Source organism: Camelina sativa, chromosome 7 (assembly GCF_000633955.1).
Source record: "Camelina sativa cultivar DH55 chromosome 7, Cs, whole genome shotgun sequence".
In the NCBI taxonomy this organism is placed as follows: domain Eukaryota; kingdom Viridiplantae; phylum Streptophyta; class Magnoliopsida; order Brassicales; family Brassicaceae; genus Camelina; species Camelina sativa.
In genome coordinates this window covers 33,257,094-33,281,066 of record NC_025691.1, presented here as the reverse complement: position 1 = coordinate 33,281,066, position 23,973 = coordinate 33,257,094, and the positions used below count along the sequence as shown (strand labels likewise).

At 35.1% G+C, this 23,973-nt stretch overlaps 10 protein-coding genes across 10 annotated transcripts; 6 read left to right on the top strand and 4 right to left on the bottom strand.

The window, feature by feature from the left end:
* On the top strand, positions 646–2,048 carry LOC104704027 (serpin-Z1-like). The gene is made up of 2 exons (XM_010420142.1): positions 646–1,059; positions 1,311–2,048. Exons 1-2 carry the CDS (start codon positions 667–669, stop codon positions 2,046–2,048), a joined length of 1,131 nt encoding a protein of 376 aa, XP_010418444.1. The 5' UTR covers positions 646–666.
* LOC104704025 lies at positions 2,167–2,909 on the bottom strand. Its single transcript, XM_010420140.2, has 2 exons — positions 2,821–2,909; positions 2,167–2,597 (listed from the first exon to the last, which is right to left on the bottom strand). The coding sequence occupies exons 1-2, from the start codon at positions 2,879–2,881 to the stop codon at positions 2,269–2,271; spliced, it is 390 nt and encodes a 129-aa protein (XP_010418442.1). The 5' UTR covers positions 2,882–2,909; the 3' UTR covers positions 2,167–2,268.
* On the top strand, positions 3,289–5,145 carry LOC104704024 (serpin-Z1-like). The gene is made up of 2 exons (XM_010420139.2): positions 3,289–3,724; positions 4,161–5,145. Exons 1-2 carry the CDS (start codon positions 3,329–3,331, stop codon positions 4,884–4,886), a joined length of 1,122 nt encoding a protein of 373 aa, XP_010418441.1. The 5' UTR covers positions 3,289–3,328; the 3' UTR covers positions 4,887–5,145.
* On the top strand, positions 5,416–6,910 carry LOC104704023 (serpin-Z1-like). The gene is made up of 2 exons (XM_010420138.1): positions 5,416–5,865; positions 5,985–6,910. The coding sequence occupies exons 1-2, from the start codon at positions 5,473–5,475 to the stop codon at positions 6,705–6,707; spliced, it is 1,116 nt and encodes a 371-aa protein (XP_010418440.1). The 5' UTR covers positions 5,416–5,472; the 3' UTR covers positions 6,708–6,910.
* Positions 10,193–11,372, bottom strand: LOC104704021 (probable WRKY transcription factor 56). Its single transcript, XM_010420137.2, has 2 exons — positions 10,861–11,372; positions 10,193–10,497 (listed from the first exon to the last, which is right to left on the bottom strand). The coding sequence occupies exons 1-2, from the start codon at positions 11,253–11,255 to the stop codon at positions 10,311–10,313; spliced, it is 582 nt and encodes a 193-aa protein (XP_010418439.1). The 5' UTR covers positions 11,256–11,372; the 3' UTR covers positions 10,193–10,310.
* On the top strand, positions 13,030–15,294 carry LOC104704019 (meiotic recombination protein SPO11-2-like). Its single transcript, XM_010420135.1, has 11 exons — positions 13,030–13,173; positions 13,258–13,341; positions 13,435–13,564; positions 13,668–13,805; positions 13,899–13,987; positions 14,096–14,224; positions 14,306–14,400; positions 14,484–14,546; positions 14,624–14,700; positions 14,776–14,903; positions 15,023–15,294. The coding sequence occupies exons 1-11, from the start codon at positions 13,087–13,089 to the stop codon at positions 15,155–15,157; spliced, it is 1,155 nt and encodes a 384-aa protein (XP_010418437.1). The 5' UTR covers positions 13,030–13,086; the 3' UTR covers positions 15,158–15,294.
* LOC104704020 (PIN2/TERF1-interacting telomerase inhibitor 1-like) lies at positions 15,217–17,873 on the bottom strand. The gene is made up of 10 exons (XM_010420136.2): positions 17,694–17,873; positions 17,510–17,594; positions 17,113–17,189; positions 16,979–17,015; positions 16,719–16,876; positions 16,435–16,531; positions 16,191–16,351; positions 15,820–16,095; positions 15,598–15,720; positions 15,217–15,450 (listed from the first exon to the last, which is right to left on the bottom strand). The coding sequence occupies exons 1-10, from the start codon at positions 17,769–17,771 to the stop codon at positions 15,385–15,387; spliced, it is 1,158 nt and encodes a 385-aa protein (XP_010418438.1). The 5' UTR covers positions 17,772–17,873; the 3' UTR covers positions 15,217–15,384.
* On the top strand, positions 18,059–19,757 carry LOC104704018 (2-C-methyl-D-erythritol 2,4-cyclodiphosphate synthase, chloroplastic). The gene is made up of 3 exons (XM_010420134.2): positions 18,059–18,456; positions 18,550–18,680; positions 19,355–19,757. The coding sequence occupies exons 1-3, from the start codon at positions 18,132–18,134 to the stop codon at positions 19,586–19,588; spliced, it is 690 nt and encodes a 229-aa protein (XP_010418436.1). The 5' UTR covers positions 18,059–18,131; the 3' UTR covers positions 19,589–19,757.
* On the top strand, positions 19,738–21,344 carry LOC104705227 (2-C-methyl-D-erythritol 2,4-cyclodiphosphate synthase, chloroplastic-like). The gene is made up of 3 exons (XM_019227218.1): positions 19,738–19,750; positions 20,056–20,213; positions 20,888–21,344. Exons 1-3 carry the CDS (start codon positions 19,738–19,740, stop codon positions 21,119–21,121), a joined length of 405 nt encoding a protein of 134 aa, XP_019082763.1. The 3' UTR covers positions 21,122–21,344.
* LOC104704017 lies at positions 21,532–22,705 on the bottom strand. The gene is made up of 2 exons (XM_019227514.1): positions 22,606–22,705; positions 21,532–21,901 (listed from the first exon to the last, which is right to left on the bottom strand). The coding sequence occupies exons 1-2, from the start codon at positions 22,703–22,705 to the stop codon at positions 21,594–21,596; spliced, it is 408 nt and encodes a 135-aa protein (XP_019083059.1). The 3' UTR covers positions 21,532–21,593.

The following is a 23,973-nucleotide window of genomic DNA, read 5'->3' as shown; positions in this document are numbered from 1 at the left end:
TGCTCTTTTTTTTCAATGGCTGTATCAAAAATAAGAAATGTATCCAAATTAAACCATTCCCGATTCCTTCATTCAACTAATTTAAGAAAGAAATCTACATGTTCGATAACAATTTCCTTCATTCAAATAATTAAGAAAGAATAAATAAAATTGTTTCAACTTTAAAATTAGGGGATGTTATTTGGTTTGTGACTTAAATTGAGTTTTAAATAATTTAAATTTTATGCAGAATTTGTTGTTAAAATTTAGTGTTATTAGTTTGTGATTTGTAAAAATCATTTAAAATCTTAACAAATTTGGAATTATTGGATTCAGATTTTTATAAAGTCAATAAAAATTTTGTGTTATTCAACTAATACAAAAGATCTACAATTGTTAATGAATTCAATAAATCATTACTCTCATTTTGAAATCATCAAAATCCTATATAAAATTAGAATCCAATTACTCTCATTGAATTTTGTTTGTTTCACTTTCCCATCTGGAAAAACCAAAAATAAGAAGAAAATAAATAAAAAAAACCTTCCAAATTAAACCATTCTTGATTCCTTCATTCGGCTAATTAAAAAAGAATTCTACATTTCTAATAACAATTTCATAAAAATAAAAAACTGTTCAATACTAAAGGCTCATCCACGCCTTTCTCTTTCGTTACAGATCAAAAACATGGATGTAAGAGAAGCTATGAAGAAGCAAACCGACGTCGCAATGATCCTTTCCGGACAAGTTTTATCTTCCGCACCAAAAGACTCAAACGTCATCTTCTCTCCGGCGTCCATAAACTCTGCGATCACCATGCACGCCGCTGGTCCCGGAGGTGATTCAGCCGCCGTTGAAATCCTTTCCTTCCTCAGATCTTCTTCAATCGATGAGCTCAAAAACATCTTCCACGAACTATCCTCCTTCGTCTACGCCGACAGTAGCGCTAGTGGCGGCCCAAAGATCAAGTCCATGAATGGCCTCTGGATAGATAAGTCACTTCGTGTTGATCCCAAGTACAAGGATCTCTTCGAGAACTTCTTCAAGGCTCTTTACGTTCCTGTAGATTTCCGATCCAAGGTAATCTTTTACTTCAGTCCCTCTTTTGATTTTGTTGAACTGTTTGAACTAAAGAACATACAAAACGACTCAAATTCAAACCCTAATTACGAATTATGAGTCAGTCTTCATATTCAAAATTAGTCAAATATATATTTGACAAAATTGAATCTAGAAATGTATATTTGATCGATCTATAGAGTCAAAAATGAAATTGCTAACATATATATAGCTCGTTAATTTGGTGATGAATGAGTTTGGTTTTTCTGAAGGCTGAAGAAGTGCGTAAAGAGGTGAATTCATGGGTTGAACATCACACCAATAATCTCATCAAGGATCTTCTTCGTCCTGATTCAGTGACAAGCCTAACTGACATGATTTACGCAAATGCCTTGTATTTCAAGGGAGCTTGGAAAAGACCATTTGAAAAGTACGATACAAGAGACTATGACTTCCACCTTGTCAATGGCACATCAGTTTCTGTCCCATTTATGACCAGCTATGAAGACCAATACGTAAGAGCTTATGACGGTTTCAAGGTCCTCAGACTCCCTTACCGACAAGGCAGTGGTGGTACTGGTACCAAATGTAATTTCTCAATGTATTTCTATCTCCCTGACAAGAAAGATGGATTGGATGATCTCTTGGAGAAAATGACATCTACACCTGGATTCTTGGACAGTCACATCCCAAGTTACAGAGATGAACTTGATAAATTTAGAATTCCAAAGTTTAAGATCGAATTCGGTTTTTCTGTTACAAATGTTTTGAATCGACTGGGAATGTATTCAATGTTAATGTACCATAAAGCTTGTGTCGAGATCGATGAAGAAGGTGCTGTAGCTGCGGCTGCAACTGATGTGCTAGTAGGTTGCGCTCTTGGTATGGAGCCTCCTAAGAAGATAGATTTTGTGGCTGATCATCCATTTCTTTTCCTTATTCGAGAAGACAATACTGGGACTGTTCTGTTCGTTGGTCAGCTCTTCGACCCTTCGGAATCTTGTTCCTAACCTAATTCCGACTCAGATGATTATTAACAAGGTAGATTAGTCAAGTGAGGTTTGGTTAATGGCTTTGACAAAGTTCACAGGTTCTTTGTTATTGATTGATAATAATAAGCTTGTAAAGATCTCTCTTCTTCTTATTGAGCAAGTCTTATAAACAAACAAAATCCCTGAAAAGATAGTTGGAACAGAGCAATTGACATGAATCAAGCCAATAATAAAAAGGTTAGATCAAGTACATCAAGATCTTAGCAGCATCTTCGATAAGTTTGTCCATCTTCCTTATCCCATCCTTTATCTTTTCCATAGTCTCAACTTTCTTCTTGTCGTCTTTATAATCTTCTAAAAATCCTCTTACGGTCTCATTCACAGTTACTCTCATTTTCTCCATGGCCATCGTCCCTTTCTCTTTCTCCTCAGCAGGAACCTCTTCACAATTAAGCTGTTTAATTCTGAGGTCCATATACTCATGATGCCGGCGCACGTAAGTTCCCAACAGTTGCGAGATGGTGACAGGCTTTGAATCCATCGCTTCTTCAGATGCTTCAGCTTCAGCTACAATTGTATATATGCAAATACAAGTTGTTTAGGAATCTAAATTTAATATAATTCTACCCTAATCTCTTTGCCAGTGTAAATAAAAGTTGTTTAGGGATCTAATTCAATATAATTCTACCCTAATCTCCCCTGCCATGTTAAACAACATTCAGAGAACACAGACACACACAATCATCTCTCTCAACCTCCTAGAAATTTTATGTTAAAACTTAAAACTTACTTGCAATTGTCAACTCCTGAGCTTCTGCCTGAAGTGAAACTTCCCTTTGCTGCCGATCCATCGTTTCAGCTCTCTTTTTCTAAGTGAAACTTCCCTTTCCTCGTTTGAAACTATATATAGTTCACTTAAATTCTTTGAATTTTGGTTTTTGTACTTTCCCATTTGAAAAGAAAATAAGAAGAGTATTTACTTTTTCTTCTTTTTTCTTTATACAATAAATTTGTTTCAACTTTAAAATTACTCTCATTGAATTTTTTTTTTTAATTTTACCTTCCCATTTGAAAAAAAAAAAAAATAAAAAAAGAAGAAGAATAAATAAGGGATCTATCCAAATTAAATTATTCCCGATTCCTTCATTCAACTTATTAAAAGGAAATCTACATTTTATTAATAATTTCAATTACCTAAATAAAACCAAACTGTTCAATATTTAAGCAAATCCACCCTTTTACTGTTTTACAAGTCTGACCTCTTCGAGTCCTCTTTCTTTGTCGTTACAGATCAAAACATGAATGTAAGAGAAGCTATGAAGAAGCAAGCAGACGTCGCGATGATGCTTTCCGGGCACGTCTTATCTTTCCCACCCAAAGACTCTAACGTCATCTTCTCTCCCGCGTCCATAAACACTGCGATCACCATGCACGCCGCTGGTCCCGGAGGTGATTTAGTCGCCGATGAAGTCCTCTCCTTCCTCAGAGCTTCTTTAATCGATGAACTCAAAACCGTCTTTCGAAAACTTTCCTCCGTCGTCTACGCTGACAGCAGCGCGCGTGGAGGCCCAAAGATAACGTCGGCGAATGGCCTCTGGATTGATAAATCCCTTCCGGTTAATAATCGCAAGTACAAAGATCTATTCGAGAACTTCTTCAAAGCTGTTTATGCTCCAGTAGATTTCCGATCAAAGGTAAATTTTTTCAGAAAAAAAAAACACAAATCTAGGGTTTGATAGATATATATAAAATAACTAGCTAGGGTTTCACATAATTAGAAAAAAACTAGGGTTTCACATAATTAAAAAAAGCTAGGGTTTCACAGACATTACCTGATTTGATTTTCCTACTCAACGTATGATTCATATTGGAAGAGCTGTTTGAATTGAAAGAAAACATACAAAACGAGTCATATTGGGAGCGAATAGTTCTTGTTTCGTATTGCTTCAAAACCTCAACTACAAATTATGAAGGCTGTCTTCCAAAAAATAAAAAATATGTATATGATGAGGCTGTGTTACAAAATTGCGATTGACAAATTTGAATGTAGAAAATTATTTTTGAATAGTTGTAATAATGAAATTTCTGATATAGCTTTTTGGTGATTAATGAATTGGTTTCTTTTTGAAGGCTGAAGAAGTGCGTATAGAGGTGAACTCATGGGTTGAGCATCACACCAATAATCTCATCATGGATCTTCTTCCACCTAGATCCGTTACAGAAGAAACTGAAAAGATTTACGCAAACGCATTGTATTTCAAAGGAGCTTGGGAAAGACCATTTGAAAAGTCCTATACAAAAGACAAAGACTTTCACCTTGTCAATGGCACATCTGTCTCTGTGCCATTCATGACCAGCTATGCGGATCAATACGTAAGAGCCTATGACGGTTTCAAGGTCCTCAGGCTCCCTTACCGGCGAGGCAGTAATGATAACAAACGTGAATTCTCAATGTATTTCTATCTTCCGGACAAGAAAGATGGATTGGATGATCTCTTGGAGAAAATGGCATCTACGCCTGGATTCTTGGATAGTCACATTCCGAGTTACAGAGATGAGCTTAGGGAATTTAGAATTCCAAAGTTTAAGATCAAATTTGGTTTTGCTGTTAATCGTGTTTTGAATGTACTGGGTCTGGGACTGCGTTCAATGTCAATGTACCATAAAGCTTGTGTCGAGATTGATGAAGAAGGTGCTGAAGCTGCGGCCGCAACTGCTGATATGGAGGATGAAGGTTGTTGTGCTCCTGAGATAGATTTTGTGGCTGATCATCCATTTCTTTTCCTTATTCGAGAAGACAAAACAGGGACCGTTTTGTTCGTTGGTCAGCTCTTCGACCCTTCGAAATTAGTCTAATTCGGACTCAGATGATTGATTATTAACCGCGCTATGGTTTGGTCGAATGGTGGATTGGTTAACTGAGTTTTTGTTGGCAAAGTTCACAGGTTCTGTGAAACTATAGTTCAGTTAAAAACCGAAATTGAGTTGGTTCTAGCTAGCTCTGTTAGTAAACTTTAATAGATATTTCCATTCCATTATGTTCGTTGGGTTTGATTCTTTCGATTAATAATTGAGGAAAATATCCTAAAATAGCCATAAAAACTTATAATTTGTGTTAATGGTTTAATTATAATTATAATTATTTGAGTGTATATTTCTATTTTTCATAACTAATACGACAGAAAAAAAAAGAAGCAATGTAGCGTTATTTTGACGACATTTAGACAAAATATATTAAAAAAAATGTAGCGTTGTTTTGTTCTATTTTTTTGTTTTTTAAGTAGCGTAATATTGAAGCTTTCAAAGAGTAGCGTCATTGTGAAGTTGAAACTTCTACTATAAATACACACGTAAGTTATGACTTTTGAGTCATCATTAACACCGATCGTCACGGAGTTGCATATCTCTCTTTATCTCTTTCGCAGCAAGATCAAAGTCAGCCATGGACGTGAGAGAAGCTATGAAGAAGCAAAACGAAGTCGCCATGTTCCTTTCATGGCATCTCTTCTCTACTGTAGCCAAACGCTCTAACAGCGTTTTCTCGCCGGCTTCAATCAACGCAGCGTTCACCATGATGGCTTCTGGTCCCGGCAGTTCTGTGATCGCCGATAAAATCCTCTCCTTCCTCAGATCTTCTTCCATCGATGAGCTCAACTCTGTCTTCAGCGTCATTGCTACCTTCGTCTTCGCTGACGGTAGTCATATAGGCGGCCCAACGGTCAAAGTGGTAAATGGCGCTTGGATCGACCAATCATTATATATAGATCCATCTACGAATAATCTCTTCTACAACTTTTTTAAAGCTGTTTTGGCTTCAGTGGATTTCAAATCAAAGGTACTTTATAAACTATAATCCCCTGTTTGCTCTGTTTTTTACTTATTATGATACTAGTCTAGTATTGATATAGCTTTTGGTTTTTAATGATAAATTTGTTTTTTGGTTTTGTTTTTAAGGCTGAAGAGTTGCGTATGGAGGTGAATGCATGGGCTTTACATTACACCAATGGTTTCATTAAAGATCTTCTTCCTCATGGATCTGTTCCAGACGACACCATCTGGATTTATGGAAACGCTTTGTACTTCAAGGGAGCTTGGGAAGATAAATTCCACAAATCGATGACGAAAGACCAAGACTTTCACCTTCTCGATGGGACATCAGTTTCTGTGCCTTTCTTGAGCAGCCATAAGAACCAATACATAAAGGCTTATGATGGTTTCAAGGTCCTTAAGCTCCCATTTCGACAAGGCCTTGGTGATACTAGTGGAAGTTTCTCTATGTACTTCTATCTCCCTGATGAGAAAGATGGTTTGGATGATCTTGTGGAGAGAATGGCATCAAGTCTTGGTTTCTTGGATAGCCATATCCCGAGTCAAAAGGTTGATGTTGGTGAATTCAGAATCCCAAAGTTTAAGATCGAATTCGGATTCTCGGCTTTAAAGACTTTCAATATATTAGGATTGGATAGGGTGGAACTGTACCAGAAAGCTTGTGTTGAGATTGATGAAGAAGGTGCTGAAGCTGCTACTGCAACTGCTGTTGTTGGAATCTTTGGATGTGCTTTTGTGAAGAGGATAGATTTTGTTGCTGATCATCCTTTTCTTTTTATGATAAAAGAAGACAAAACAGGAACCCCTTTGTTTGTTGGTCAGATCTTTGATCCTTCTAAATCTTCTTAGACTCCGGAGTTAAAACCTTGAGTCTAAGGTGGCTGGTTATATAGTTCGATAGGAAAAAGTTTATTCGACTTGAATCCTATATTTAGATTTGGTTAAGACCGGATCACTTTTATTATTCGTTAATGAGTTGTAGTTTGAGTCTTTTATTCTTATAGATTGAGTCTCAATTATATGTTTAGTTGTTTCTTCAATTTTAAATTTTACTCTGTTTCTCATAACCGTCTTAGAAAATAAACCGGATTGTCACCAAATCAAACCGATCTAAATGTTTCTCACACTATACTTTTCTCCCTCATACATGTTTCATGCATGTTCTGATATATTTGTAATTGAAGTCAAAGCACAAATTTAGTCATCTCAATAAACATAAAGCATCTATGATCTCAGATTTGTTCTATACATTTATCTCTTTTGGGAGATGCATGGGGTTCAATGGAGTGATTAAACAATTAAGTATATCACCACTAAATAACATTTAATGTACATATCAGAAACTCTGGCTAGCTAGAAACTGAAGTTGCCTAAGGAGAGAACTAAAAGTCCCCATGAGCTTCTCAAGAGGATGATTGTGATCACCTTCGTATAGGTCCTTATGTCGATGTTTACCTACTACATATTTACTTGTTAGTCAGTGAAAACAGTGTTCTTCGTTTGATAAGATTCTTTAATTTGACTCTCTATCTTTGGAATCTACTATTCATCTGATAGAAAGAACTAAAAGAAGGTATAGTACCACAAAAGTAGCCTCTGTTTCTGTTAACCAACCAAACAAATCAGAGGAAGATAGAGAAGATATCAAACTCAAATACTCAATATACCTACCAGACTTACGGAAGAATCCTCAACCGATTGGCTCCTAACTTTACATCGCTATAGAAGAATAGACCATATGTTTTTGGAGTCAATAAACGTAACTAAAAAATGGGTTTGTGGAAGACTTGTTAATGTCACAAAAGTAGCCTTACTTCTTCTATCTATTGGACTTGCGGTAATGTCATAGTGATTTAGCAAATGATATCATTTGTTAAAGATGTAGCTCTTAAATTACATAGTTGGACCGGTATAAATGAAACATGTGTATTACTTTTAACAGCTTTTACTTGACCGTTCACTTTTATAGTTTTAGCGGGAAATGTTTTGGTCAGATCGGCCCTGTCAAACACAAAAAAAAAAAAATGTTTTGACATTCACACAATGACGCCAAACATTTTCTAAATTTAAATGTCTAAATATGATCGTTCACCTAAAAGGCTAAAACTAAACAATCAATTCACAACAAGGAGACAATTAGACACAAATCATCGGAATAAACATAAACAGCTATATATGATCTCAAATTTGTTCTATACATTTTGATCTCTTGGGAGATGAGGGCTCAATAGTGCGATTAAAGCATAATTTGATAATTACACCACTAGTTAACATTCAAATCACAGATCAGAAACTCTTGAGAGGAACTGAAGTTGCCTAAGGAGAGGACTAAGAGTCTCCATGAGCTTCTCACAAGGATGCATGGTTATGAACACCTTCGTAGGTTGTTACAACAACGTTTGGATCTTTTGCTAATCTCTGCACTTGTTTCTTCACGTTGCATGTGAGGTATGTACTTCTGTAATAGCTCCTGGAATTATTTATTTTTATAATTTCAAATGAGTAATCAAATAATATTTTTGGTTACATATAATTCAGGGATCTGTTTATATAAACAATACGAAATGAACGCTCTAAATTCCAAGACACAATGCAACCGGACTAACTCAAAATGATGACTTGGATCGTTTAGGTTGTTAAACAAATGTTTCCCAACTAATATATAAACACGTGACCAATAGAGTTTGCATTGTATATGTAAGTTTAGGTCATCTCCGTATCTACTTTATATAACGATGTCATATTTATTTTTAAACATACTAATAAATGTAACAAATTAGTAAAAGAAGAACCTGGGATGAGCATTGTTCTTTACAGAGCAGCAAGACTATAACCCATATGCAACACATGGTTAATTAATATATCTACTTAAGATTAATTAATACTATTTTCATTCTCAATTTACTTAATTCTTATTGCATCTCTATCCTCATTGCCCATATTTGGATCATGACTAACAAAGAGAATCATATTTTCACAACCTTGGTAAGAAGGACACTTCAAGATGTTTGGTGTTTGTGAACATTTTGTCGGACCAAATTTGTACAATCGATTGCTCATCTTTCCTAGTTTTGCAGCGAGAGTGAATTCAATATTTCTAAGAAAGTGATACATTAGGTCCAGATGTTGCTATCACTAAAACATTTGTTGTTCCCCTAATAATGCATATCATGAATACTTTCTTCCTTGTTTTGCTTATTTTGTATATAGAAAACGTGCTTCTCCACTGATAGCTCTTGTCACAACACTACTTTGACTGATTCCTTTGTATGTAACTACAAGTTTGCATATTCGCATATGGTCAAATGGGGTCAGGAAAAACCTACACAATGATGGGAAGGCCACGACAAAAAGGACAGCTCCCTCGATCTCTTGAACAACTCTTTGAAACCAGTGAGTCTTTGGGTGCACAAGGCTGAAGTACAAGTTGCAAGTTTCGGTGTTGGAGATATACAATGAGAAGATCAAGGACTTGCTTCTCGCAGCCAAGAAGACAAATCTTAAGAAGAAGACAAAACGATCCATTTCGTTGAGTAGACGATCGATACACTACAAAAAAATGAATGTATTGTATCACTTAAATTATGTCACAAAATTAATTAATGTTGTTTTAAATTAGTTATTTAAAAATGAAACAAATAAATATGATTTAACATCAGTTATTTAAGTGATGATTTAATTAACTAATTTGACATCAATTAAATACTTAATTATTATTCGTTTGTATCACTTTTTAAAAAAATGATCTAAATTATAGATTCACATCATTTAGAAAATTGATGAATCTATCAATTTTTAATAAAATCATTTTTCTAATATGATACACATCAATAAAAACTGATGTTAATTTACACTAGGGAGAATTAGAAGTCACTTATGTAAATTGCTTTACATCATTTAATTTCTAATACAGTTAATTATTTATTTATTGTCAATAAAAAACTAAAAAAAGAATTAATGAATTAAAATAATTACTTATTTTCTATTTGTCAATAAATATTTTATTGTTTCGTTGGTAATTAAGGAGGGATTTTAACATCATGCTTTTAAAATATTGATTTTAACATTCATGCTTTCAATAATATTGATTTTAACATCATGCTTTTAAAAAAAAAAATCATATAGTTTATAATATTATTGATTTTAACATCATGCTTTTAAAAAAAAAAATGTTTTGACATTCACACAATGACGCCAAACATTTTCTAAATTTAAAAATGGTCCAGTAAATGTCTAAATATGATCGTTCACACCTAAAAGGCTAAAACTAAACAATCAATTCACAACAAGGAGACAATTAGACACAAATCAAAAGCAAACACAAATCATCGGAATAAACATAAACACCTATGATCTCAAATTTGTTCTATACATTTTATCTCTTGGGAGATGAGGGCTCAATAGAGCGATTAAAGCATAATTAAATAATTACACCACTAGTTAACATTCAAATCACAGATCAGAAACTCTGGAGAGGAACTGAAGTTGCCTAAGGAGAGGACTAAGAGTCTCCATGAGCTTCTCACAAGGATGGTTATGAACACCTTCGTAGGTTGTTACAACAACGTTTGGATCTTTTGCTAATCTTTGCACTTGTTTCTTCACGTTGCATGTGTGGTATGTACATCTGTAATAGCTCCTGCAATAATTATTTTTATAATTTCAAATGAGTAATCAAATAATATTTTTGGTTACATATAATTCAGGGATCTGTTTATATAAACAATACGAAATGAACGCTCTAAATTCCAAGACACAAGCAATAACGTATTGCAACCGTACTAACTCAAAATGATGACTTGGATCGTTTAGGTTGTTAAACAAATGTTTCCCAACTAATAATACACGTGACCAACAGAGTGTGCATGTGTATATGTAAGTATAGGTCAATTCCTATATCTACTTTATATTTATTTTTAAACATAACTAATATGTATATGTAACGATGTCATATTTATTTTTAAACACACTAATAAATGTAATAAATTCGTAAAAGAAGAACCTGGGATGAGCATTGTTCTTTACAGATTTCTGACCGTACTTTCGCCAACGATAACCATCATCAAGAACATCATCATCACTCCTCGTATGAAACGCTATCCTCTGCATTGCCGGAGATTTCTTTCCTTTTCCTTTATTGCAATTCTTATTACTATGATCACTATCATTACTCACTAATCCTCCCATCTCTCCTCCACCTCCCTGAAAGTTCTCCGGCTGAGCAGATAGATGGAAACTTGCTGGAGAACAAGAAGAAGAAGATGGACCTGCATCACCGGGAAACATTAACGAAGGAGCCATCATCATCAAGGTTTTGTCATCAAAGGAAGGAAAAGGATTGCTGTTTTCGCCTTCTTCTAGGGTTAACATCGGGTTTGTGTTGTCAACCCCTTCCATTGATTAGGAAACTTTTCACTATCTAGATCTCTCGCTCTCTCCCTCTCTGATGACTACGTATATGTAAATATATGTTAATTTGCATAATAGGAAGAAGGAGAAGATCAGGAGAGAAAAGGTTACAAGGATATATGTAGGGAGGAAAGAGGAAGAATGAGTAAAAGGGTATAATATTTGAGGCCAACTATATTCACCTAACTTTTTTTTGTTCAACTGCCTTGGTCTCTCCTCCTTTTCCTAGCTATATATCTCTTTTTCTCCTTTACAACGTTTTTGGATCTATATACCTTTTTTTAGAATAATATATTAAAACATACTGTATATACAAAATGTATGTTCTATAACATTTCATTTTTTACTTAACTCTATCTTTTGAAATGTAGATAGTATTTATTATTTATTTATATTAAAATTAAAGTAATGTTGATAGAGATGGTGCGGTCTATATATATGAATGGTCTTATACATTTGAGGATAGTTTGGTCATATAGATAAACTAATATTACGGAAACAATAATAGGTATTTGACTTTTGTTTATTATGTAAATTATGATGATTGATCAAAATTTTAACTTCATGTCAAAGACTATCCATATGCCATGTCTCATATATAAAAACCGATCACCTGACCTGAAATCAAATTATATTTATGGTCAAATTAAGTTTTGTTTATGTCTTCCCAATGACAAAAGGAATGTTTGGTAAAGGCTTAATAATTAGCTTATAAATTTCCATGTAACAGGTAAAATAATATAACTAATTACTTTTTATTTTATTCTCATTTCATACGTGTGGTTAAATATAGTATACCAACCCCATACTTGTATATGATGACGTCGTACGCACGCTCTTGAGCCTTAAATGGACATTTGGTTGGATTGAAAATAAAGCTAAAATTGAGATTAATTAATTTAAAGTAACTTTACATGTATAGTCCATGTTCTCTATGATATTAAAATCCCTTTTTTGTTTGTAATGCTCGATAATGAACTACGTACCATTAGAATTATACGCAATAGTTAGGACATTAGTTCCATTTTGCAAATGATACGTTCACCATGCAACATTGTGGTTAATTTGTATATAACATTGATCTGGTACTAGATTCCACCGAGTCGCGAGTTAAAAATAGATTCAAAGGACTTAGATTATGGTCAATTCAAATATTTTCAAAATTTATTTTCTCAAAGTTTCTTCGTTTCGTCGTCCACCCATACTATGCTGAGATATGATACATATATAAAAAAATTGTAGAATCAAATTAACTAATGATTTATCCTTGATGAAACTTGCAGAAATCATGAAGTCGCTTAAAATGTTGGGCATTAAATACGGATAACCGAACTTAAAGCAAAATTAGTGTGGTTGTGGTTGTTAAGAATGATCTCTTTGCTTTGACCGGTCGAATAAACCCAAATAGGATCAGCATCATTAACATACACAAACACTCATATATCCAATGCACGTGGAAGCTTGTCATACTTCATATAACTATAAAAAAAACAAAAACAAATGTTATAATAGATCGATTTTTTTTAAAAAAAAATATTTCTTCTTTTTGCACGACTACGTGTATCTTCCGGTTCATCCTACTGTATATATTGTATGAGTTATTTTACTAATCGGATCCACATAAGATGAATGATGTTCCGTGAAAAGATTCATGAACTGCATGCCGTTTTCTTATACTTGAAACGACATACAGTGCAAATCTAAAATCCTGAAACTTATTGCCCGCCTCTCTCTCTCTCTCTCTCTCTCTCTCTCAATCAAATTCAAATTAAATTTCAAAAAAAAAAAATTGGAATCGGAAAAAAAAAAATCTCTGGAAATGGAGGAATCTTCAGGAGGAATCTCATCGATGAAGTTCTTCTCCGATCAACACCTCTCTTACGCTGATATCCTTCTCCCTCACGAAGTTAGTTTTATCGAATCTTCTTCCCTTTGTCGAGTCCTCGTCTGTTTCTAAATTGAAATCGAAGCTCGTTTGTTGTTACAACAGGCTCGTGCTAGAATCGAAGTCTCTGTACTCAATCTCCTCCGAGTTTTGAATTCTCCAGATCCAGCCATCTCCGATCTCTCCCTGGTACTACTTAAATCAAAGTTTCTTAGAATTCGCGTTATAACGTTATCGGAATCTGAGATTTTCTGGGGTTTTTGTGTTTTGGGGGAAGAACAGATAAATAGGAAGAGAAGCAATAGCTGTATAAACGAAGGCGTACTCACAGATGTTTCATATATATTCCTCTCTACTTCGTTTACTAAGACTTCATTGACGAATGCTAAAACAGCTAAAGCTTTTGTTCGTGGTAATTTAATTGCTTAATGTCTCTCTTGTGCGTTTTATATTAATCTTTGATTGGAATTGTATGAGTGTAAGTAATGTTTCTGATTTTATTATTGAAAACACAGTGTGGAAAGTTATGGAAATGTGCTTTCAGATTCTGCTTCTAGAGAAACGAGTGACACAAAGAGAGCTGTTTTATAAGTTGCTTTGTGATTCACCTGACTATTTTTCATCTCAGATTGAAGTTAACAGAACTGTCCAAGGTTAATCCAAAGTCACACGTTATGCTTGTTTTCATTTGGATTGATGATTTTTTTTGGGTTTTGATTTTGTTTCCTGCTTTGCTGGTTAAACAGATGTGGTAGCACTTCTACGTTGCAGTAGATACAGTCTTGGGATTATGGCTTCTAGCAGAGGTCTTGTTGCTGGAAGGTTATTTCTACAAGTGAGTAATGTAGTCGATCTCGTTGCTCTGTGCCAGTTCTTCGATGAATCTTTGTGTTTCTTTCTAGCTCACATTGTGATCTCTGACTATTTCTTTATTCACACTCAGGAACCAGGTAAGGAAGCTGTAGATTGTTCAGCTTGTGGTTCTTCAGGTTTTGCTATAACCGGAGACTTGAATTTGCTAGACAACACCATTATGAGAAGTGATGCTCGGTATATCATTATTGTGGAAAAGGTATCTTCTTCATCCAATCAAAGCATATGTAAGAAAGATGCCATAATTGCTCATAACTCACTCCCGGAATCTGTTTTTTAGCATGCGATATTTCATCGGCTTGTGGAAGATCGTGTGTTCAATCACATTCCTTGCGTGTTCATCACTGCGAAAGGGTATCCTGATATTGCCACAAGGTCGAAGCTCTTAACTTTGTTACAAAACCATGCTTGCAATCCTAGTCATTGATATTGAGTAGCTTGGATGTTGAATCTTTTAGGTTTTTCGTTCATCGGTTGAGCACAACTTTTCCTGATCTGCCAATTCTTGCTCTAGTAGATTGGTAAGCATGAATAAGCATCCTCCTCTTTGTTTAGATAATAGTTTGGTGCTCATAAGTTCATATATGAGAGAGGTCAGGAATCCAGCTGGGTTAGCTATACTATGCACCTTCAAGTTTGGAAGCATAGGGATGGGTCTTGAAGCATACAGATATGGTAAAGACTTACCTGTTTGCACCAAATATATTTCCAAGTCTCTGTCTGTAATGATAGTTTGTGCATCCTCTTTAGCTTGCAATGTGAAGTGGATTGGACTCCGAGGAGATGATCTGAATCTGATACCAGAAGAGTCTTTGGTTCCCTTAAAGCCAAAGGACTCACAGATTGCTAAAAGCTTATTGTCCTCCAAAATCTTGCAGGTAAACTAACTGATCATTATAACCAGAGATCAGTAGTAATGTTCAAGTGGAAGCAACGAATGTATAATCAATCATTTATACCACAATTGATTCTGATACTGTATTTACTTTCTGACCAGGATAACTACAGAGACGAGTTGTCACTCATGGTTCAAACTGGTAAAAGAGCCGAAATTGAAGCTCTGTATTGTCATGGTTATGATTATCTCGGTAAATATATAGCTACAAAGATCGTGCAGGGCAAATACATATAACACTTCAAACAACATGGAAGATTTTCTAAATATAAGAGAGAGAGTAACTTATTAGTGTCGAGTTTAATGCCCATAGAATGTATTAATAGATTACAAACAAATCAAAATTTCCAAATTGAAGGGATAATCTTTGTTTACATATGGCATCGTGATGATTGAGTAACAAAATTTGTCCTAATCTCCACTCTCCTATGCAGGTATAATGATAATTTCAACCAAAAATGTGCTCACTTCTTGCTTGATACAAGACTAATCTTCTTTCCCTCCACAACAAACTTCCCACTTCGCTCCAGCTGCCACAAAAAAAGTTAGTACAACATTAGTAAACATACAAAACTGGCTTCGTTTAATAACTCAAAGATCACATTTCTTTAATCTCTCCCACATCCAACAAATTTATAAAAGGATTTGGCATAAGATAAACTAAGATTTGTATTTACCTTAAGTTTCAAGTAAGCAATAGCATCTTTTCTTGACGAGAACTTTGAGAGAACTGCTGGTGCTTGTTCATCGATCAGAGATTTTAGCTGTTTGAGCTTCATTGATCCACCACTACCAGCATCCTGACAAATGTTTTTGCACATATACATATAAGTCATGAGTGGGATACTGAGATGTTATAGAAGTTTACAATTACTGTTTTAAGCAAAATGACAACAAACCTTTTTAAGAATCTGCTTGCAGAGGTTCTTTAACTTGAATTTGGGTTCAACAATTTCATCGTGCTTCCTTTTCACAGGAAGAGATTTTTCGATAACAGAAACTTTGTCCTCATCTTCTTCACTCTCTTCTTCTTCTTCTTCTTCCTCTTCTTCGTCATCATCAGCATCATCATCACTGTTATCAAAAGATGTTTTCTTCCCTTCGTAACGAACACCGGCTATTTTCTTTGGCCGGTCTTTGATACCCAGTCCTTGTTTTCCAGCCGTAGCTTTATCCTACATGACATGTTCACGGCATCAAGATGTTAGATGGCAACCTCTATTCCACAAACAGCTTGGACAGAAGAGTGGACGGAGACAAACAAACATACCTGAACCATGTTGTAAAGATTCTCTTGATCATTCTCACTAAACATTTTTCTCTCGCTAGCCTTTAATTTCTTTTTTCCTGACTTGGCCCCAAGAAGACCGCCTGAGACAAACCCGAATTTATTTCCCCACCAGTCCGAAGAAGGTTCTTCAATTTTCTCTTCTGTTCAGCCCAAAAGATCCATACATTTATCAGCTCAATGAAAAAGTCACACCAAATTCAAGATTTGGGTACAATCTAATCACCTTTAACAGTAGCATGTTTATCCTCAGATATAATTTCAATCTCCATAGTATCGGCTATGTCACAAACCGCAGTAGAAGGCTCTTCAGTTCGCTTAACCTACAAAACAATTAAATAATATAGCCTAAGTTAGAGTCTTATTTTCCTAACGCAATTTCTTTACATAATAGTCATAGCAGAGAAAATCCTGAAATTATGCAAAAATAACAATATGTAGAAGTTATGAGTAATGCTAATAGACATGAAACCTGGTCATGAACGGATAAAAGAATGATAGCAAGCTTACCAGTATTCCTTCAAGATCTTTAGATGAGTAAGAATTGACAAGCTTCCCTTTCTCTCTACGTTTATACCTTCCTTGTGGACGAGTGGCTTTAGCAACAATCTTCAACTTGGCAGGCTCAGATTTGGCACCATCTGCACTTTCATCTTCGTCATCCGAACCTACCATATGCCACAGAAACACAAATATTAGGAAGATTAAACTAACTACGTCAATAATAAAGAAAGAAAGAAAGAACTGAAGTTACTAAGAAGTAGTTTTACCATCATCATCCTTGCCAGTCTTGATAGGTGCTGCTTGCTGCAAATAACAAACAAAACAAAATTAAGAATAAAACCCGCTTCCAATTTTTTTCAAAGAGATTAGTTAAAAAAGAAAAGATGTACACAACCATTACCACTTTCAATTTCTTGAGAATGTTATCGAACTGAGTTGTATCAAATGCCCATGGATTTGGCTTATCAACACCAACACCTGCTCCAACATTTTCAATTTTTCAGTCCTATAACATAAACTATAGATGCATCCCCAAAAACAGAAAATATTGGGTATAAAGTAGCTCTATCTTAGAGCCACAAGATCACATTCACCAAATTACATACACCTATTAGCTAAACTAAACTAAGTACACACACATTTCCTCCCAAAAAGCAGAAATCAATGTTTTTATTGGGTAATTGTGCAACGAAGCGTTATTTAAGTTTCCTCTAATCTAAATTCCACAGCTTCACAATCACCAAAGCAAAGAAATTAAAATCTCTAATCTCCATTAAGAAGAAGAAGAAGAAACTAACCAGAAGTATCTTGTTTGTTCTTAACTCTCACATAACCTTTGATGCCTTGCTTATCTTTACCAAGTCCTTCTCCTTCTTCCCAACCCTAAAACAAAACCACCAATCCAGAACAAATTAGGTCTTTATCAAAAATCTCTACACACACACATTAAAGATCACTAGAGAAGAATTTACTCTTACTCACCATCGATTTCATGAGCCGGAAAGCAGCGGATTCCTTACAGATTCCGACATACTTAACCGGAGCCTCCGGCGCCGCCATCTTCTCTTCTAATTATCCGGCGATCGATTAAAAACAATGCGTCGCCGTTTTTTTTAAAAGCGGTGCGGAAGAGAAGAGTGGGCGAGGGAGTTTAGGGAAAACCGAAGAAGATGAAGACCTAAAGCAGAAGAAGTAACGAGGAGTAATTCTCTACGACGCGGCCTTTAGTAAACTGCAGTGGAGATGTAACCAGATCGACGGTCAAGGGTTAATCAGATTTAATATGGGCTATAGTAAAGAAAAGCCCAATAAAAGCCCACAACAAACATTTATGATATTTTAAAATAAAGAAAAACAAAAAATAAAGACAACAAATTAAAAAATTTGCAGATTGACTTCAAATCGGAGAAGAATTTGGCTATGGCTACTTCTTCTACTCAGCTTCTTCTACTGTCTTCTTCTTTGTTTCATTCTCGAATTACCAAAACACCCCTTCTTCTCCCGGCGACGAAGATCTGTTTCCGTAGACCGGAGAAGTCTCTTTCGTTATCATGCCGTCCTTCAATCTCGGCTTCTTCCGCCGTCGGCGTCAATGATGAACCGGTGACTTCGAAGAAATCAACCAAAACGCTTCCGTTTCGAGTCGGTCACGGTTTCGATCTGCATCGGTTAGAGCCAGGTTACCCTCTGATCATCGGCGGGATTGATATTCCTCACGATAGAGGCTGCGAAGCTCACTCCGATGGTAAAACATTTTCCCGATTGGTCAATTCGTCTTGTTGATTCTGTTGAAGTTAAGAGTAGATTTAAGGTTTTAGATTTGAACTTGTTGGTGTAGGCGATGTGTTGCTTCATTGTGTAGTGGATGCGATTTTGGGAGCACTAGGGCTTCCTGATATAGGTCAGATCTTCCCTGATTCTGATCCTAAATGGAAAGGAGCTGCTTCATCTGTCTTCATCAAAGAAGCTGTAAGCTGTTTTTTTCTTAGCTTACCTTTGAGATGTTCAATTTTGTGTTAAAATTGTGTATGCAAAGATAAGCTTATACCTCCCCAGCTAAGCATAGCTCTGTCTTTAAGCCTGTGGTTATTATTCAGAACTGAAGCTAGATCCATAGGTTAATGGAATTTACTCAGTTCGTTAGAAGTTGATGAAGGCTCTGTAATACTCTCTTTGAGTTTGAGTACATTATGTGGAGATCGTATAGGTTATAAATTTGTTCTGATCACTGAATAATGGTGTGTAGAATCTTGTCGCTCATGCATTTGCATTCATCAGTTTTATTATCTTGCAAAGGCTTGGCATAACTCGGCTTTTAGGTTAAAGTTCACTCTCTCTCTTGGGATGAGGAATTACAGAACAAGTCTTGTATTTTTTACATTTATGAGGCAACGTATGTTAATTATGGGTACTCAAGGTTGATGCCATTGAGTTTCTTTCTTGTCTGGCCTTTTAGATTAGGGGTCAGGTTTAGTATAATGTGTTTGTTAAGGTTCAAAACCATGATTGACTGTGAATGTTGATTGCATGAATGAGAGTTATGTGAAATCAAAGTTTTGAACTTTAAATGATGATCACTTGTCGGTATGAAGAATGTGATTCAATGAACTTGAAACAAGGTTTTGCTTGTATTTGTGTTTCAGGTGAGACTCATGGATGAGGCAGGTTACGAAATTGGAAACCTAGACGCGACATTGATTCTACAGAGACCAAAGATAAGTCCGCACAAGGAGACAATCCGTACCAATCTGTCCAAGCTACTTGGAGCTGATCCTTCTGTTGTAAACCTCAAAGCCAAAACCCACGAGAAAGTTGATAGCCTCGGAGAAAACAGAAGCATTGCAGCTCACACTGTCATTCTCCTCATGAAGAAATAGAAGTAAAAAATTAGCTCTGTATCATAAGTCTCATCTTGTAAGAAAAAAACAAACTTTTGATTGTAAATTTACACTTAAAAGAGTATCACCCTTTAGAGGCTTATTAATCATGTCCTAGAAGCAAAGATAGTCTTTATCATATTTCGATGATGATGATTCATTGTGACTCCTAGTTGTTTTGGTCAAGTTTGAATAAAACTGGAAACTGTGTCTTTGACTGCAAGTTCCTTGTGACGCAATTTTCTTAGTCTGTCATTTTCATCTTCAGACTTTCACCACATGAAAATTTTGATACAATTGTTGGTCTTGAAAACTTAAGTGAAGTAGATATAGCAGTTAACTATAAAATCCTTGAGTTAACACAACTAAAATCTGTCGATTAGAACAATAGTAAAATATAAACTCCACCTTCTAAGAGACTTAAGACATCAGAAAGTGTACCATTTCCNGTTAAGAGTAGATTTAAGGTTTTAGATTTGAACTTGTTGGTGTAGGCGATGTGTTGCTTCATTGTGTAGTGGATGCGATTTTGGGAGCACTAGGGCTTCCTGATATAGGTCAGATCTTCCCTGATTCTGATCCTAAATGGAAAGGAGCTGCTTCATCTGTCTTCATCAAAGAAGCTGTAAGCTGTTTTTTTCTTAGCTTACCTTTGAGATGTTCAATTTTGTGTTAAAATTGTGTATGCAAAGATAAGCTTATACCTCCCCAGCTAAGCATAGCTCTGTCTTTAAGCCTGTGGTTATTATTCAGAACTGAAGCTAGATCCATAGGTTAATGGAATTTACTCAGTTCGTTAGAAGTTGATGAAGGCTCTGTAATACTCTCTTTGAGTTTGAGTACATTATGTGGAGATCGTATAGGTTATAAATTTGTTCTGATCACTGAATAATGGTGTGTAGAATCTTGTCGCTCATGCATTTGCATTCATCAGTTTTATTATCTTGCAAAGGCTTGGCATAACTCGGCTTTTAGGTTAAAGTTCACTCTCTCTCTTGGGATGAGGAATTACAGAACAAGTCTTGTATTTTTTACATTTATGAGGCAACGTATGTTAATTATGGGTACTCAAGGTTGATGCCATTGAGTTTCTTTCTTGTCTGGCCTTTTAGATTAGGGGTCAGGTTTAGTATAATGTGTTTGTTAAGGTTCAAAACCATGATTGACTGTGAATGTTGATTGCATGAATGAGAGTTATGTGAAATCAAAGTTTTGAACTTTAAATGATGATCACTTGTCGGTATGAAGAATGTGATTCAATGAACTTGAAACAAGGTTTTGCTTGTATTTGTGTTTCAGGTGAGACTCATGGATGAGGCAGGTTACGAAATTGGAAACCTAGACGCGACATTGATTCTACAGAGACCAAAGATAAGTCCGCACAAGGAGACAATCCGTACCAATCTGTCCAAGCTACTTGGAGCTGATCCTTCTGTTGTAAACCTCAAAGCCAAAACCCACGAGAAAGTTGATAGCCTCGGAGAAAACAGAAGCATTGCAGCTCACACTGTCATTCTCCTCATGAAGAAATAGAAGTAAAAAATTAGCTCTGTATCATAAGTCTCATCTTGTAAGAAAAAAACAAACTTTTGATTGTAAATTTACACTTAAAAGAGTATCACCCTTTAGAGGCTTATTAATCATGTCCTAGAAGCAAAGATAGTCTTTATCATATTTCGATGATGATGATTCATTGTGACTCCTAGTTGTTTTGGTCAAGTTTGAATAAAACTGGAAACTGTGTCTTTGACTGCAAGTTCCTTGTGACGCAATTTTCTTAGTCTGTCATTTTCATCTTCAGACTTTCACCACATGAAAATTTTGATACAATTGTTGGTCTTGAAAACTTAAGTGAAGTAGATATAGCAGTTAACTATAAAATCCTTGAGTTAACACAACTAAAATCTGTCGATTAGAACAATAGTAAAATATAAACTCCACCTTCTAAGAGACTTAAGACATCAGAAAGTGTACCATTTCCCTTTTGTTTTCTTCCCCTAAACTCTTAGGAGATTACACAGCCTTGGTGATCATGATCACACACGATAGTGCTGTGATGATGGTGAATCGGAATCGGACAGAGAGGTGTTTCCCGGTGAGACCGGTATAGAGCTTCCATTCTTTCACGTTCACTCTCTTCCTTCTTCTTCTTCTCAGCCGCTTCAGCTTCTTTCTTGGCATCGAACGGGCCAAAACTCGCCATTTTTGCACTGTCCCATTTCCGTTTAAGTTTTTTCATAACTTGCAACTCGTCAAACTCCCCGGTCACCGTTAGTTTTCCTTCCTTCGGATCCATGGTTATACCAGTAATTCCTGAAAAAAGAAAATGTAAAAGATTTGGGCTTTGAGACTTACGACGATCAAGGTGGGGTTAGTTCTTAGATTTCATCATTACAATTCATATAACGTATATAGAAATCCAAAAACAGAGCGTATGACACTTATGAGTATTCAAAGCTTATGAACAAATTCTCAAACTCACACGCAAACTCGAATCTATAAAGAACCCTAATTACAGAGTGAACTTATTATTCCAGCAAATCCTTGAAACAGACACAAATCGAAATCATTTTTTAAGCCATCAAATCATATCCATGAAGAATCTCAAAAAAAAAAGTGTAGCTTTAACTACTTTCATAATAAATTCTCATAAACAGAAGAAAAATTCAATTTTTGAGGGTTTCAAATAAATACCATTAAGGATCTCAAGAACAGGGAATGTGAGTAATCGAAAGCTTTTCTTTTTTGTAATCAAAAATCTTACTTTTTGGGTTTCAATTGATCCATGAAGAATCTCAAAAAAAAATAAAACAGAGTGTTGTTTTCTGTAAGCTTTGCTTTTTTGTAATAAAAAAATCTTACTTTTTGGGTTTCAATTGATCCATGAAGAATCTCAAAAAAAAATAAAACAGAGTGTTGTTTGTGTAAATGTGTAATGAAAAGCTTTGTCTTTTTAATAAAAATAAAACTTCATGAACAAGGCAAGAATCAGAAGAGAATGGTGATGTAAAAATGACCTGAGCAGCTAGCAACAGTACGCATCACTTTCTCCGTTGATCCCTCATCGTACACACTAATCGTCACCACCATTTTCTGTAGAGAAAGAACCAGTACCATTAATCAAAACACTCCTCCAACAAGTCTATTACAACAACAACAAAAAAAAAACTCATTTTTTTAGTACTTCAAAACAAAACAAAAACATTACCTTCATTTTTTTTTTTTTTCTTGTGTAGAACAGAGAAGAAGATGAGAACAGTAAAAAGTTGATGGTTTTTTTATGCTAAAACCTAAGAAAGTAGATGCTTTTATATCCCAAATAACAAACTGCCACATTAAATGGGTTTAGGGAAAAACAGAGGAATATATTTTCACACTCTCCTCGCAAAAGCTATCAGAGTGGTTTGTGTTGAACAAAATGTTTTCTTGAGTATAAAGACAAGAGCGTGGAACTCAGTCGTGAGATGTCGGTTCTTTTCATCGCTCTACTTATTTTTCTTCTGTGGTTCTTTTGGCACATTTCTTCTCTTTAATGGTCCCATGATGTGGTCCGTTGATCATTGATCGTTTCTAGATTTAGTAACTTCCATTTCAAAAGTTTTTATTTTGTCAAAGATTCTTCCACTGTCCCTTTATATGGTAATTTCATCATCAATTGTTTTTTTTTCTTTCTGATCAATTGTTTTTTAGTACCAACATCCATATATTATGTTATGTGTTTGCATTTTGTACTTCTTCTTCCAATAAACAACAAGAGATAGAACATGAAAAATTCCCCAAAATATAGTCATGCATTTTTTTTACCAATCAGTAGTTTGAGTTGTATACGATGGTTTCTTGTGCTATATGTCACATAAAAGTTTGATTTATGTGACTAAAAAACACAATAGAATCTTTTTGTATTGTAGTTCTGAGTTGTAGTTTCTGAAGTTCATTGATCTAGTATTAATCCTTTGAATTCGTCTTCCCGTCACATGAAAATCCCCCAAAAGAGTTTTGGCCTTTAATAAGTTTTAACTTATTAAGGTTGACAAAAAAACAAAAAACAATAAAATTAACTTATCAAGAAAACTTCACATGGTAGTCAAAGTTTGTGACGTTTACACATCATCATTAGTATTGTCTTAAGAATATAATAATACTCTCCGTAACACAAATTGGATCCCACGCGCCGATTCGTTATTTTAGAAATATGGCTAACCAAACATATCTGTAAATCTATTTGTCCTTTTGGCTTATGTTATATTTGTATGTATTTTTATGTGTATAGTATTTTAAATTCCAACAAAAAAAATTCAACATCTTATTTAAGAGTAGGACAGTGATCACTGATCAGTTTCTCACAAATTTATTTGTTTTTTTTTGTAATTACTTTAAAAGATGGC

Excerpts from the sequence above, each read along its gene's own strand:
- LOC104704019 (XM_010420135.1), top strand. The coding sequence starts at position 13,087 with ATGGAGGAATCTTCAGGAGGAATCTCATCGATGAAGTTCTTCTCCGAT. Across the intron at positions 13,174-13,257 it reads ATATCCTTCTCCCTCACGAA|GCTCGTGCTAGAATCGAAGT; the intron begins GTTAGTTTTATC and ends TTGTTACAACAG. Across the intron at positions 14,225-14,305 it reads ATATCATTATTGTGGAAAAG|CATGCGATATTTCATCGGCT; the intron begins GTATCTTCTTCA and ends TCTGTTTTTTAG.
- LOC104704018 (XM_010420134.2), top strand. The coding sequence starts at position 18,132 with ATGGCTACTTCTTCTACTCAGCTTCTTCTACTGTCTTCTTCTTTGTTT. Across the intron at positions 18,457-18,549 it reads CTGCGAAGCTCACTCCGATG|GCGATGTGTTGCTTCATTGT; the intron begins GTAAAACATTTT and ends TTGTTGGTGTAG. Across the intron at positions 18,681-19,354 it reads CTGTCTTCATCAAAGAAGCT|GTGAGACTCATGGATGAGGC; the intron begins GTAAGCTGTTTT and ends TTTGTGTTTCAG.
- LOC104704025 (XM_010420140.2), bottom strand. The coding sequence starts at position 2,881 with ATGGATCGGCAGCAAAGGGAAGTTTCACTTCAGGCAGAAGCTCAGGAG. Across the intron at positions 2,598-2,820 it reads TCAGGAGTTGACAATTGCAA|CTGAAGCTGAAGCATCTGAA; the intron begins GTAAGTTTTAAG and ends ATACAATTGTAG.
- LOC104704027 (XM_010420142.1), top strand. The coding sequence starts at position 667 with ATGGATGTAAGAGAAGCTATGAAGAAGCAAACCGACGTCGCAATGATC. Across the intron at positions 1,060-1,310 it reads CTGTAGATTTCCGATCCAAG|GCTGAAGAAGTGCGTAAAGA; the intron begins GTAATCTTTTAC and ends GTTTTTCTGAAG.
- LOC104704024 (XM_010420139.2), top strand. The coding sequence starts at position 3,329 with ATGAATGTAAGAGAAGCTATGAAGAAGCAAGCAGACGTCGCGATGATG. Across the intron at positions 3,725-4,160 it reads CAGTAGATTTCCGATCAAAG|GCTGAAGAAGTGCGTATAGA; the intron begins GTAAATTTTTTC and ends TTCTTTTTGAAG.
- LOC104705227 (XM_019227218.1), top strand. Across the intron at positions 20,214-20,887 it reads CTGTCTTCATCAAAGAAGCT|GTGAGACTCATGGATGAGGC; the intron begins GTAAGCTGTTTT and ends TTTGTGTTTCAG.
- LOC104704017 (XM_019227514.1), bottom strand. The coding sequence starts at position 22,705 with ATGGTACTGGTTCTTTCTCTACAGAAAATGGTGGTGACGATTAGTGTG. Across the intron at positions 21,902-22,605 it reads TACTGTTGCTAGCTGCTCAG|GAATTACTGGTATAACCATG; the intron begins GTCATTTTTACA and ends TTCTTTTTTCAG.
- LOC104704021 (XM_010420137.2), bottom strand. The coding sequence starts at position 11,255 with ATGGAAGGGGTTGACAACACAAACCCGATGTTAACCCTAGAAGAAGGC. Across the intron at positions 10,498-10,860 it reads AAGAACAATGCTCATCCCAG|GAGCTATTACAGATGTACAT; the intron begins GTTCTTCTTTTA and ends TAATTATTGCAG.
- LOC104704020 (XM_010420136.2), bottom strand. The coding sequence starts at position 17,771 with ATGGCGGCGCCGGAGGCTCCGGTTAAGTATGTCGGAATCTGTAAGGAA. Across the intron at positions 16,532-16,718 it reads AAGATCTTGAAGGAATACTG|GTTAAGCGAACTGAAGAGCC; the intron begins GTAAGCTTGCTA and ends ATTGTTTTGTAG. Across the intron at positions 16,096-16,190 it reads ATCTTTACAACATGGTTCAG|GATAAAGCTACGGCTGGAAA; the intron begins GTATGTTTGTTT and ends CATGTCATGTAG.
- LOC104704023 (XM_010420138.1), top strand. The coding sequence starts at position 5,473 with ATGGACGTGAGAGAAGCTATGAAGAAGCAAAACGAAGTCGCCATGTTC. Across the intron at positions 5,866-5,984 it reads CAGTGGATTTCAAATCAAAG|GCTGAAGAGTTGCGTATGGA; the intron begins GTACTTTATAAA and ends TTTGTTTTTAAG.